Source organism: Archocentrus centrarchus, chromosome 6, assembly GCF_007364275.1.
Source record: "Archocentrus centrarchus isolate MPI-CPG fArcCen1 chromosome 6, fArcCen1, whole genome shotgun sequence".
Classification (NCBI taxonomy): Eukaryota; Metazoa; Chordata; class Actinopteri; order Cichliformes; family Cichlidae; genus Archocentrus; species Archocentrus centrarchus.
This window is the reverse complement of record NC_044351.1, coordinates 26,570,791-26,583,129: the sequence shown is the minus strand read 5'-3', so window position 1 is coordinate 26,583,129 and position 12,339 is coordinate 26,570,791. Positions and strand designations below refer to the sequence as shown.

General features: G+C 40.9%; 1 protein-coding gene across 1 annotated transcript in view; it reads left to right on the top strand.

Annotated features, from left to right (window-relative positions):
• abtb2b (ankyrin repeat and BTB (POZ) domain containing 2b) overlaps positions 1 to 12,339 on the top strand; it is a 40,213-nt gene that overhangs the window by 26,569 nt on the left and 1,305 nt on the right. The window contains exons 3-16 of the mRNA XM_030731335.1: positions 2,134 to 2,344; positions 7,368 to 7,520; positions 7,898 to 8,063; positions 8,303 to 8,392; positions 8,579 to 8,680; positions 8,866 to 8,962; positions 9,680 to 9,815; positions 10,330 to 10,607; positions 10,691 to 10,869; positions 10,973 to 11,078; positions 11,500 to 11,602; positions 11,685 to 11,772; positions 11,882 to 11,950; positions 12,132 to 12,245. Of these exons, the coding sequence (XP_030587195.1) occupies positions 2,134 to 2,344; positions 7,368 to 7,520; positions 7,898 to 8,063; positions 8,303 to 8,392; positions 8,579 to 8,680; positions 8,866 to 8,962; positions 9,680 to 9,815; positions 10,330 to 10,607; positions 10,691 to 10,869; positions 10,973 to 11,078; positions 11,500 to 11,602; positions 11,685 to 11,772; positions 11,882 to 11,950; positions 12,132 to 12,245 (1,892 nt within the window). The remainder of the gene's footprint in view (positions 1 to 2,133; positions 2,345 to 7,367; positions 7,521 to 7,897; positions 8,064 to 8,302; positions 8,393 to 8,578; positions 8,681 to 8,865; positions 8,963 to 9,679; positions 9,816 to 10,329; positions 10,608 to 10,690; positions 10,870 to 10,972; positions 11,079 to 11,499; positions 11,603 to 11,684; positions 11,773 to 11,881; positions 11,951 to 12,131; positions 12,246 to 12,339) is intronic.

Sequence of the window (12,339 nt, the reverse complement as noted above, 5' to 3'; positions counted from 1 at the left end):
CACTTATTTGTCCATTAGACATTAGACTTTGAATGATTGGTTAGAACATAGGCAACTCTAGACATTAATATACATGGTGGAAGGTAAACATGGAGTCGTGCAGGCACACAGCTTTACTGTACTCTACAGTACATGTGGTCTGTTTAAACTGGAGGTTGTGATGGAGTTGGCAGCAATGAAGAGCAGGAATCAAGTTATTAACAAGTACGATAAAGACGGGAACAGAGGTCGTTTGAGAGATGGAAGTTGTAAAGTAGAGGATTAAGTTTAAACGAGGGGGTGGGTTTAGAGGTATGGAGGGTCAGGAGGAAATGATGGAAAGGTAGAGAGGTGAAGAGTGAGAGTGCTGTGGCAAGGACAGAGGAAAAGTGATGGAGATTACTGTTGGACAGAGCAGGGGTACGTTTCCTACTCTAAATGAGCTAACACTTTGCTGTTTGTTCCTCAAGCACAAGGCCACAGTTCATACACCGCTGCAGTTAGTGAGGCATTAAGAAAGTATACACATGCACTCAAACAAAGACACACTCTTTCTCTCAGTGGTCTCTTTGTGCAACATCTCTCTGGTGGGGTGAATTTGTGCTGTTCTGGGCAGGGCTGGTATCCAGACCTATTCGCGCCTACAAACACACACAGGCTTGTGTCCATTAATTCACATACACACAGCAAAAACACAGTGGGTTTGGCACTCTGATCATAGCTCAAGACACCCGGCAGACACAGGAGCATCTGTACCGAGCTGCTTAGTCCTGCTATATTACTCAACTGGACTTGGCCAGATACATAAACATGATGGATAACAGATAGTAGGATACTGCACATTTCAATTAAATGTCCTAAACTGTAGGAAATATAGTGTAAATATTAAAGAACAGTAATGGAATAACCAAAACTGAAATTAACTTCATGCTTAAAGCTACAGAGGCAATTGCCAGCCTCACAAAATCCAGATAAAAGTATTTACCAATTTATATATTAAAAAAAAAGTTTATTGATTTTGCAGCTTCCACAAGGACTCCAATATATCTGTAATCTAAGAGTGAAGTTATTCATAGGCCTCTGACCCCTGGAGCTCAGCTTAGCTTCAGGGCATAATATAGTGTGGAAAGCCAGGGAGCGGCTCGCCATCTTGGGCAATAATTCCTACGAGACCTCCTGGAGCGACTGCTGGTGGTGGTTAACACAAAGGGGGCCTTCAGCTTTAGGTGGGGTCTGTTTTGGGAGGGTTACCCAATCTTATCCCCTAGAAGTACCCCAAACCTGACACACAGACACACTCAGTGTGCAGCACCCTTCTCTCAGTAGTCTGGTTAGAAATTATCAAAGGGGTAAACATGCTAAATGAGCAATCCCAAGTTCGTCCTGGGCCCCCTCATTCACACTGCCCCTCCCTGCCTCTCCTCCACTTCCTGATCCCTGATGACTCTCTGCTTTACACTTTCTCTTATGCCTAGGATCTCTTTTTCTGTGTCTGTCTATTTTTAAGAAGTCTTGCATATCACACTGAACAAACAGTGAGCTAAATGTGCCTTATCTAGTTGCACATAGTTCATTACTACTGTGTGGACTGATGAATCGTCTGATGAGCAGCATTATTCTTATCTTTAATCCCAGGACAGCGTTCACATACGTGGTGGTCGTAAAAATCTCTACATTCTACTTTCGTAAAAGACTTGAAATGTTAATAATGCTTGTTTGTGTGACTGACACACCTTTCAAGGTTGAGGGTTATAATTAGTCTGCGACTATATAAACAGTTCAGTCAAGCCTGTGATCAGCTACGTGTTAGCCCATTAACTCTTTTGGTAATTAAAGATGAATGGCTATTTAGACTGGTCGTCTGGCTTCGCTAATGGCAAGTACCACTAGAGACATGGAGGGAGTAAAGGATAGTGTAAGGCGAGTGGTTTAGGAAAAGGGGAAATCCGGTTTGACTGAGAGCCCATGGGGCTATTATAGTGAACAGTTTTTAGTATGCCAACTCTTTTATGGCACACACATGAATCTGCTGACTTTACTTTATTTCCATACTGCACTACAGACAGGAAAAGAATTTGTCAAACTTCAGGTTTTTTTTGTTTGTTTGTTTGTTTTTTGTCTGTCTCAATCTGTCTCCTGTTCCTTTGGTTCCAGGTGACCTGGTGTCCCGTGCAATGCACCACATGCAGCGCCTGAGCTCAGTACGTCCAGGGCTGAGCCCTGTCCGCCACGCCCGTCCTCAGCAGCCTGTGTCCTGGTCGCCTGACGCCCTCCACACCCTCTACTACTTCCTGCGTTGCCCACAAATGGAGTCCATGGAGAATCCCAATTTGGATCCCCCACGCATGGCACTTAGCAAAGAGAGGTGGGAATCATGCATGACTGGGTACAAGCAGTGTAAATGCTCCCTCAAAGTGTACAACAGGCAGTGAAATTACAGATCTAATCTTAACCATTGACCTTTTTCCATTTTGGTTTTGGATCCTCCCCACAGAAAGTAAGTGTTATAGTACTCCTATTTTCCTTTCATACATTTGATGTTTATCTCCATAACTGCATCTGTAATTTCAAAGGATTTTATTTCATTCATGAAGCTGACAACAGTGTGGTTAATGCCAGAAGTGTAGCCGCTGCAAATAAACAAACCAAAATTGAAACCTTTAACTTCAAAAATTGGTGCTAAATGAAGCAAAATGCTTTTAGGAGGCAACATTTCATTCTCACCTTTTCCTAATCCTATTACCCTTTTGTTCTTTTGAGTGTTAATTTTGTGTTGCTGAATTACAAGTAAGCAAAAGCTTCCAGGTGTTAGAGTGATAGAAGGGTGACTTGCACATTTAGTGTGTAAATTAGGCTGAAGACTGGTGATTAACAGAATTTTAAGAGGTACAAATGGTCTGTAATTTCATTAGGGGTCTGCTCAGACTTTCTTAGTTGCATTGAGCAGTTATGGCAATTTTTGTGTTCCAAGAACGAGAAGTTGAAAATGTTTGCTCAGTCTGCACACAATGCAGCACATTAGTCATATTTTATTTAAATGCTATGGTTTTATCTGCATACCAGATAATTTGAACCCCCCACCCTCCCAAACTCTTTGGATGGGTCTGTGGGAAAATGCAGCGTGTTTCATGCTTTTTGCTTTCCACAGAAAGCAGGGAGTAATGCTTAACTGAGTCACGTCTCCTTTCTTACAAAATGAGAGAAAATTTGCTAAAACATTGAGTTACATCATTGTTTGCTCACAGTGGTGTGCAGTCAGAATTGTGATATTCAGCAGTTCAGATAAATAGATGGATTATGTGTCTTTGGTTAAGGTAAGATTAGTACTTCTAATCACGTGTCTGAGAAAAGTAGCTGCAGACTGCCAGTACCGGGCTCTGCTCTGAGAAAGAAATCTTAGACATGTTTGTGTGTCAGAAATGTAAAAAAAAAACTGGCAGCTGAAGGTGTTCACAAATGTGTAAAGGTTAATTTTTGTAGTTTTTTTTAATATATTGACCTATAAGGGCATTTCTAAAGGTAATGCAAGGTAACACACTAAAAGTGTAAGTGTGTGTTTTCAGTTTGCAGCAGTAATTTAATGTTAGTGAGGGTTTTTTTTTTCCCTTGATAATGTTTCAACCCCCCCCCAAAAAAAAAAAAAAACTCGTGTTAGTTTTTCTTACATTATAATGACGGCATGGCATATTTGAGATGATAATAGTTACATGAATGTTTTCACAGTGAAATCACCCAAAATATTCACCTTTTCTTCCCTTTATTGCATGTGTGTATGGAAACAAGCCCAGCTGTCTCCTATACATTTAATAATAACCAAACAAAGTGTGTCTGAGTAAAGGTGGGGTCTCCATTAGCATCAAAGTTGAACACAACAGCAAAAATACACTCCTTCCTTTTGCCTATCCTGACTGTTGCTTCTAAGTCCTGAAATGTTTTTTAAATGCTGGACACGCATAATTTATGCATCCAGGATTAAAATGTTTGGCATCCTGTTATACTTTATGCAAACACTGGTTTGCCTTTCTGTATGCTATATCCCTATGCCTGTGTGACTGCCTGTGAATGTTAGAGAACACACACTCAGGTGGTGTGAAAACCTGGTAGTGATTACAATACGAGTGCCTGGTAATGATATAGGCTTCTCTCCTTCAGTGGGCCTCTCCATCTATCTGGCTCAGCCTCTATTAAGAGCTTTATAAAACCTTTGGTGGAAACCCAAAACCACCAGATCTGTGTGGGCCACATTGTCAGACATTAGAGGAAGCCTGGTGAGAGCCTTACTGCAGAATCTGTAAGAGTGCAAGAGAAACCCTCTTTGTTTTGATCCTTCTAAAGCTGCTGCTTAGTTATGAGTAATAATCTTGTTTTGGAGTAAGAGACTACTTAAAGTGTGGGAGGGCAGATATTATTGTCCGTGTGCATGCTTATTGTTGCACTCCACTCTTTAAACAAACATATAGAAATAAAGTTTATTAATACTTGTTAACCTTTTTTTTTTCTTTTTCACCATCACTAAAAACAATCACTTCCAACACTCTTCTAAACAGACCTGCTACCCTTAAATCCTCTGCTTCCTAAAGGAAGAGAGATATTTTAGATCAGGGGTGGCCAACTCCAGTCCTCAAGAGCCAGTGTCCTGCAGGTTTTAGATGTGTTCCTGATCCAACACAGCTGAATCAAATGGCTGAATTACCTCCTCAGTATGCAGTCAGGTTCTCCAGAGTCCTGCTAATGACTTCCATATTTGACTCAGGTGTGTTGGATCAGGGACACATCTAAAACCTGCAGGACACCAGACCTCGAGGCCTGGATTTGAGGATCCCTGTTATATCTCTTCTCATTAAGCCCTTATGAATGCAATCTGAAACTAGATCAGTGATTAACCTTGACCCTTGGCAAATCACTATAAGGTCTGCTTTAAAAGCTGATTGAAATTTCTTACAGTGTGGACTCACTGGCTTCAGGTTATAGATCATACAAGACACATGGGACAAGCTTTTGCGTTTCATTTTGGACAGGTCAGAGTTCGAACACACCTGACCATGATTTGAGCTCACAATCTTTTTATCACCTGCCAGATGGTGGTAAGCAAGGCACCATGAATCAGAGCCAGCGTTTACATGTGCATGTGTGCGAACATGTGTGGGAGAGTTTGCGTATGAATGTCTGTGCTTTTATGTCCTGCTGTTCTCTGTATGGAGCCTTAGCATGAGAGGTCAATAAGTTAGTCAAAAGCACTCTCTGGTTTCAGTGTTAACAGGACTGTGGCTTTTGATGTTGCAGAGACTCTCGTGAAGCTGAAGTTTGTGTTTCAGGCTGAGGGGCATAACCTGGACACACACGGGGGTCAAATGGGAGGTGTATGGGGGAAGCAGTTCTGAAAATAGGAGACTGGGCCTATAGGAGAGAAAGCATGGGACATTATAAGTGTTCATCTGTCAGCAGAACACGTCTGGACACACACAGAACAACAAAGGGTAACGGATATAAAAATGAAGCTAAAAATATCTTATTAAAAACTGCTGTCAGTTCTTAACAGAAAGGCACTGCCTTTATTGTTGAGGGTTTTTTTTTTTTTTTTAACTTACCAAACCCCATGCTGATTGTCAAAGGGAAGGACTGAAAAAAAAAAATCCTTGGGTAGCTTCACGTTATTGGAGCAAGTTGAGCTCTAGTTAGTGTCTGGAAGCAAGCATGCAGTCTAGTAGCAGGGTGGATGCCTTGTGGCATTCAGGAAGACAAAGACATGTGCACAAATCCACACACGAATGAACAGACACACTCACACAGCCCAATTTGTGTTGAGTGGAGGCCATTAAGAGAGAAATAAACATTGATTCCCAAGCCCATTGAGCCCATCCTTAGAAACGTGACTTTCTTATCACTCTGCACCCGTTGCACTATCCACAGACTGCCGCCCAACCCCCCCTTCTTTATTTTGACATACCCCACCTGCTGTCTCCCAAACACTTAAAGCCTTCATTATGTGCACCTACCAGCCACACTTAACTATCCCTCCTCTCCTTGATCCCCTTGTCTGCTTGTTAACTGTCATGCCTGGGTGACAGCAGGAGCTCCTCCCTCTGACTGACTAGCAACTGATAAAGTACTGAGGCAACATCTGAGAGAATGGCTAAAAAAAAGACTTGAAGAGCTGACAGCAGAGGAGCTGCAGGTACTCAAAATTCAGTTAAGGCCTCAAATATGTCAGCAAAAAAGTTATTAAAGGTCAGACCGTCTAGTTAAGAAAAGCGTCATTATTTATGTTTATTCGGGACAAAGAAAAAATGCAGTTGTTCAGTTTATGTTGCATTCAGGTTACATAAATTGTGAGAAGTAGAGCCATTTTACTATATACATTATTAACAATCCACTGATGAATGAGTGCTGTGGTACAGAAGGTTCTTTGCCATAAGATGCCTCAGATTACTGATTAAAGTAAGCACAGTAAGTAGAGTAAATGGTCCAGTGCTATGGACATTAACTACATTACTACATTGCTATATGCCTGTATAATCCCCATGCTTCTCCTACTATGTATATTGATTATATGCATTGAAGTCTTTTCTTCTTCTTTTCCAAGTACACATGTAAGGCCACTGATAAGAAGATCTCCACATGGGAAAGGCAGTTTAATTACAGTGACGTTGTTCAAACAATCATTAACAGCTCTTAAATGGGGCTTCATAGGATCAAAAGCAAACAATAGTCACATTCATGGTAATTTGTCATTGTTCACAAACACATTCTATGCACATATGGGGGGAGCAAAGCACAGACAAGAAGGCACTGATACCAGATAACAAGCTAGACAATAAAAGGGCAATGAATGGGGAAAGATACAAAGACAGCAATCAAACAAGAACTTTCAAAGTGCCATCGCATGTTCACGAATACAACAGTGAACAAATGTTTTGTTCTGTTTTGTTATCCATCAACAGCCTCATGCTGTATATGTACCTAACGAACAAATGCATGAAATATGTAAATATAAATTAGTCATATATGCTATGCACGCTGAACGCTTACTTGATGACATCACACCAGAGCGCCAGCTGCGTCGATCTTTAAAAGCAGGCCTGTGTGATTAGCCGAGGTGACTCATGTTATAAAATGAATGTGCGTTGGGGTGTTGTAAGTCACCTGACTGAAGACAGTCTGAGCTAATTCCCAGAGTGACTGAATTATGAGTGTTCAGGTTTACACTCCAGACTAAGGGCATAAAATCTTTTACGGAGCCTGATCATCATTTATGGCTTCAGTACGATAAAGATATCAATTTACATTCAGTTAAATAAAAATGTCTGTCACCTAACACATTTTCATAACCAATGATAATTGGGCCAAAACAAATAGAAGTTGAGTGATTTATCTTTTTCCTTTTATAGGCCTTTTCTGTTGCTGCCACCTTTGATGGAGTGGATGAGGGTGGCCATAGTTCATGCTGAGCATCGCAGGAGTCTGTTAGTGGACAGTGATGATGTCAGACAGACAGCCAGGCTTCTCCTTCCAGGATTGGACTGTGAGCCAAGACAACTGAAGTAAGTGAGAACTCACTCATTCACTCACTGAGATGGTCCTGCTGGTATGAAAGTGCTTAAAATATAAATATAAACCTTACTAATCAAAATTGATGTTTCATGTGAGCCATACACTAGACGCTTGTCGTTTATTAATTTCTCTTTAGCAAATGATTGTATACAGTAGATTAATGTCTGTTAGTTATTATGTGGCTCATTAACCTCAAAGTCTTTAGTTATTTCTCAAGAAAGCCATCATTAAGGTGGATAAAAAAGGATATATAAAGATGCAAAAATAATTTAAACAGCCTAAGTAGATCCAAATAAATTAGCCGTCAGCTAAAGTGCTCAGAAATGAATTGCTAACTGGTTATTTATTCTCTCTTTATTTCTTTAAGGCCTGAGTGTTGCTTTAGCTCCTTCAAGCGTCTCGACTCCAAAGCTGCCTCTGATAAGTTCCACCTTGATTTGGGTTTTCGGATGCTCAACTGTGGTCGCACAGATCTTATTGGCCAAGCAATCGATCTACTGGGACCAGACGGGGTGAACAGCATGGATGACCAGGTATTGAAAATTGTACTTGCACTGCTTTTATTTAAGTTGCAGGGATATAAATGTACACAGCAAACCACCTTCTATTTAGGGACAAAAAGCAGGTCCATAATAAATTTTATTTTTTTTTTTTCCTATCAAGTGTGAATCTCCAGGAAATTATTGAAAATCAATGTAATATCCCTAGAAGTGATGGAAACATAACTTTGTTATAATTGTTGTCATTTCACTCCTTTCTGTCTGTCACTCAGGGAATGACCCCTCTGATGTATGCCTGCGCAGCTGGAGACGAAGCCCTCGTCCAGATGCTGATTGATGCTGGGGCCAACCTTGACGTGGCGGTAAATATGCTTCAATAATTCCAACAGATGGACAAATCTGTCTCAATTTTGCACATTTTGTATACCTTTACATCTATCAACAGGAAATGTTTCCATTCTGAAACATCTAAGAGGCCGTAGTGAATGTAAGGTTTTCTGTGTGTGTGTGATCTTGCTGTACAGTTCTGATTTGTCCCGTCTTACCAGGTACCACCCTGCACCCCCAAGCACCCCTCTGTGCATCCTGATAGTCGACACTGGGCGGCCCTCACCTTCGCGGTGTTGCATGGACACATCTCTGTGGTGCAGGTCTGAAACACATACATTGTGAACCCCTTTAAATAAATACCATATGTGTGTGTATATGTTCTAAAAAGTTCTGAACCATCTGTGGACGTGGTTATTTCAAATGTACTAGTAGGTCAAGCTATAATTAGATTATAATTACAATATATCAGATATTGTTTAATGTAACAGCCAATGTGCCTTTACAGCTTCTGCTGGATGCAGGGGCAAGTGTGGAGGGGGCTGCAGTCCGCAATGGACAGGAGAATACAGCAGACACTCCATTGCAGCTGGCTTCAGCAGCAGGTGGGCAAACACACGCAAAGCACAGCTGATATTAGTGATGTCCATCTCACAGTATGTCTGTATTCTGATCTCAGTTATAGTTGCTAAATTGCCACTTACTATATAGTTATAGAGGCAGAAAGTGAGTTGGAGGGTTAGGAAAAGATTTTGTTTCAAAGCTTGTCTGGTACCTTCAAAACAGCTAATGATAACTCTCATTTGTAACCAGTAGCGTGCTAGTTCCAAAGACCACCTAGAGTAACACAGGATTAACGTATGACTCAGCGGGAGGAATGAGGAAATGAGAGAGTAAATGAAGGGGCAGTGACAACAGCAGTGTGCCGCTTGTGGTTGTTTAGTAGTCTGTGGCCTGCATTTCTCTCTGGGATCATCTGAAAGTAATGTGTAGCTCGAGTAAAGAAAACACATGCTCTGCATTGCAGCAGTGACAGTGTGTAAATAGCGCCTGCAATGAATTTGTTGATTGTTTTAAAACTGCCAAATAAAATGTGATGATTTTTCATTTATCTTTGTGGTACAAGCGGGACATTTGTGTATAAAGGTTTAAAACGGCCAGTTATAAACAAAAGGAAACAAAAATGCTAAAATTTTTGGGATATAATTGATGAAAAATTTAGTACACTCTACAAATGAGTAAAATAAACACAAGGATAATAAATTATAAGCAACTTTGTGACTAGAGTTGAAATATTTATATGACTGTTAAATGCTTCCCAGGCAACTATGAGATGGTGAGTTTGCTACTGGCACGAGGTGCTGACCCCTTATCAAAGAACCATGATGGAAATGCCCTTAATTCATCCCTCTATGAGGACATGAACTGCTTCAGTCATGCTGCTGCACATGGACACAGGTATGTGTCCCCCCCCACTCTGACCTCATAATCTCTGAACATATGACAACTAATGCTGGAAGACCAACTGCAAATGTTTGCACAAGGTGAAGAAAAGAACACAGAAATAATTTATCTGTCAACTCTATATTATACTTGGCTGGAGTTTATGTTTGTGGTTTGAGGACAGATTCAAATGTTTTATTGTGGGATTAAAAGGAAGAGCTTGAAAGTTTTGTAGTGTGAAAAGAAAATTCAGGGTCTCATTCTATTCAGAGTATTTGTTTCTGAACACCAGCTGGCGGTGTAAACTTCTCCACCTGTTCACTGTCTCTCCGTGTGAACACAATGTAGACTCAACACGTTACATTCCTCAGTGAGGGTGATAGATTATGTAATGAGAGAGGAGGCTACAGGGTCACAGAATTGGAAGTACATGTTGCTGTTTTGGCATGTATTAATGATCCTTTCTTTTCTTGTTTCCTTCCTTGCATGCCCTTTCTACCCTCATTCCTCTTACTATTTATCTTGTCAGGAACGTGCTGAGAAAACTACTGACTCAGCCACAGCAAATCAAAGAGGATGTCCTGTCTCTGGAAGAGATCTTAGCTGAGGGGGTTGAAGATGAGACGGCCGGGATCTGCCCTTTCGTCCATCTCTCCCCTCTTTCTAACCCTTCCAATGGCCCTGCGCCCATGCCAGATGTGGGCATGCCCAGGCTCTGCAAGGCCAGGATGAAGGCTTTGCAAGAGGCCAGCTACTACAGTGCTGAGCATGGCTATCTGGACGTCACCATGGAGCTACATGCTATGGGTACTTTTCAAATGGCAAGAAGAGGATGTGCCTACTTTTCCAGTTCATAGAACCAAATAATAAATCCTTTCTTTTTTAACCAGGCGTACCATGGAAACTACACGTGTGGCTGGAATCTCTTCATTGCGCCCAGCAGCAGTCCCGGACAGGGGTCACCCTCTCCCTACTCAAAGACTTTACCACAATCAGAGAGGAGGACTATTGTGAAGAACTGGTCACCACAGGCCTGCCCCTTATGTTCAATATTTTGCGCACCACCAAGGTACAATGAAATGCAATCATGAGTATGATTTTCACACTTTTTCGGTGTGAAACAGATTCCATGATATATGTTTTTTTCTCCTCGTCCTATTACTTTCCTTCAGAACGACGCTATTACACAGCAGTTGGCCGCTATTTTTAGTCACTGTTTTGGCCCAGCACCCCTCCCAGCCATCCCTGAGATGAAGGCAACTCTTTCAGCACAGTTGGGTAAGGAAACTATGATTCTTCAGAGTATATGGATACACGCAGCTCAGCGTTCCAAAGGGAGAGCCTTATATTGACACCGTTTTCAATATTGGCTTGTGATTTTGGCAAATGTCAGTGAATACTGAAAAAAAGCCCACTCACCATGGTTCCTTAAGCCTAAAGTCACTGTCATCTAATTGCTCATTTTGTTGGACCAATGATGTAAACCCTACTACAAGACAAATATAACACTTATGCTGCAAATCAGGAAAATTTTTAATTTTTCATAAATAAGAGTTATTAAAACAGCATCTCATCAACGTTTGTCTGTCTTGGTAAATTTATCAGTTTATTGACCATCTGTAATGCGTGCAGATTGACTCTCTTGTTACTAGAATGTATTGTAGTATTGTTACACATATGCTGATGTGTTCTTCTACAGATCCACACTTTTTGAATAACCAAGAGATGTCAGATGTGACATTTGTAGTTCACGGGAAACCTTTCTACGCACACAGAGTCCTGCTGGTTACTGCCTCTGACCGGTGAGTGCAGAAAAGTTCAATAGTGTACTTTAAGACAATTAAAAAAAAAAAATCTAACTTAAAGGGTTCTATGTTGCTTTAGATTCAAGTCTCTTCTGGCATCATGTGGACCAGCTGGAGGCCCCAACAAGGAGATTGAGATCAGTGATGTCAAGTACAACATTTTCCAGGTAACAAATACATTCCCTATTTAGATGAGTTGCATATGATGTAAAACACATTATTTAGATCAAATATCATTCTGACTTGTACATAAAGCGACCTTTAACCTCTGTACAGATGATGATGTCATACCTGTATTGTGGAGGGACTGAGTCACTGAAAAAGAACGTGCCTGACTTATTGGAGGTAAGAACTGAATGAAGGCTTTTAAATTTGACAATTAAATACTAAAAACAAAAAGTAAATTCCAATCACGTGATTAATGTTACACAAAACTAAATATTGCTTGTTTGCAAATAAGGATGCATAACATTACTTCTCCTACTACTACTTTGTCCATTTAAAACTTTCCTGTTTTCTCCTGCAGCTGTTGTCAGCTGCTAGTTTGTTCCAGCTGGGGGCGCTACAGAGACATTGTGAACTCATCTGCTCTCAGCACATCAACCTGGATAATGCAGTCAGCATCTACAAGACTGCCAAGGTAACACTGAGAAGTTTGGATAGTACTACTACGAGCACAGTGTATATGTATACATCAGCACTAAGTTATGTATGGGAAATATTAAATGTCAAAA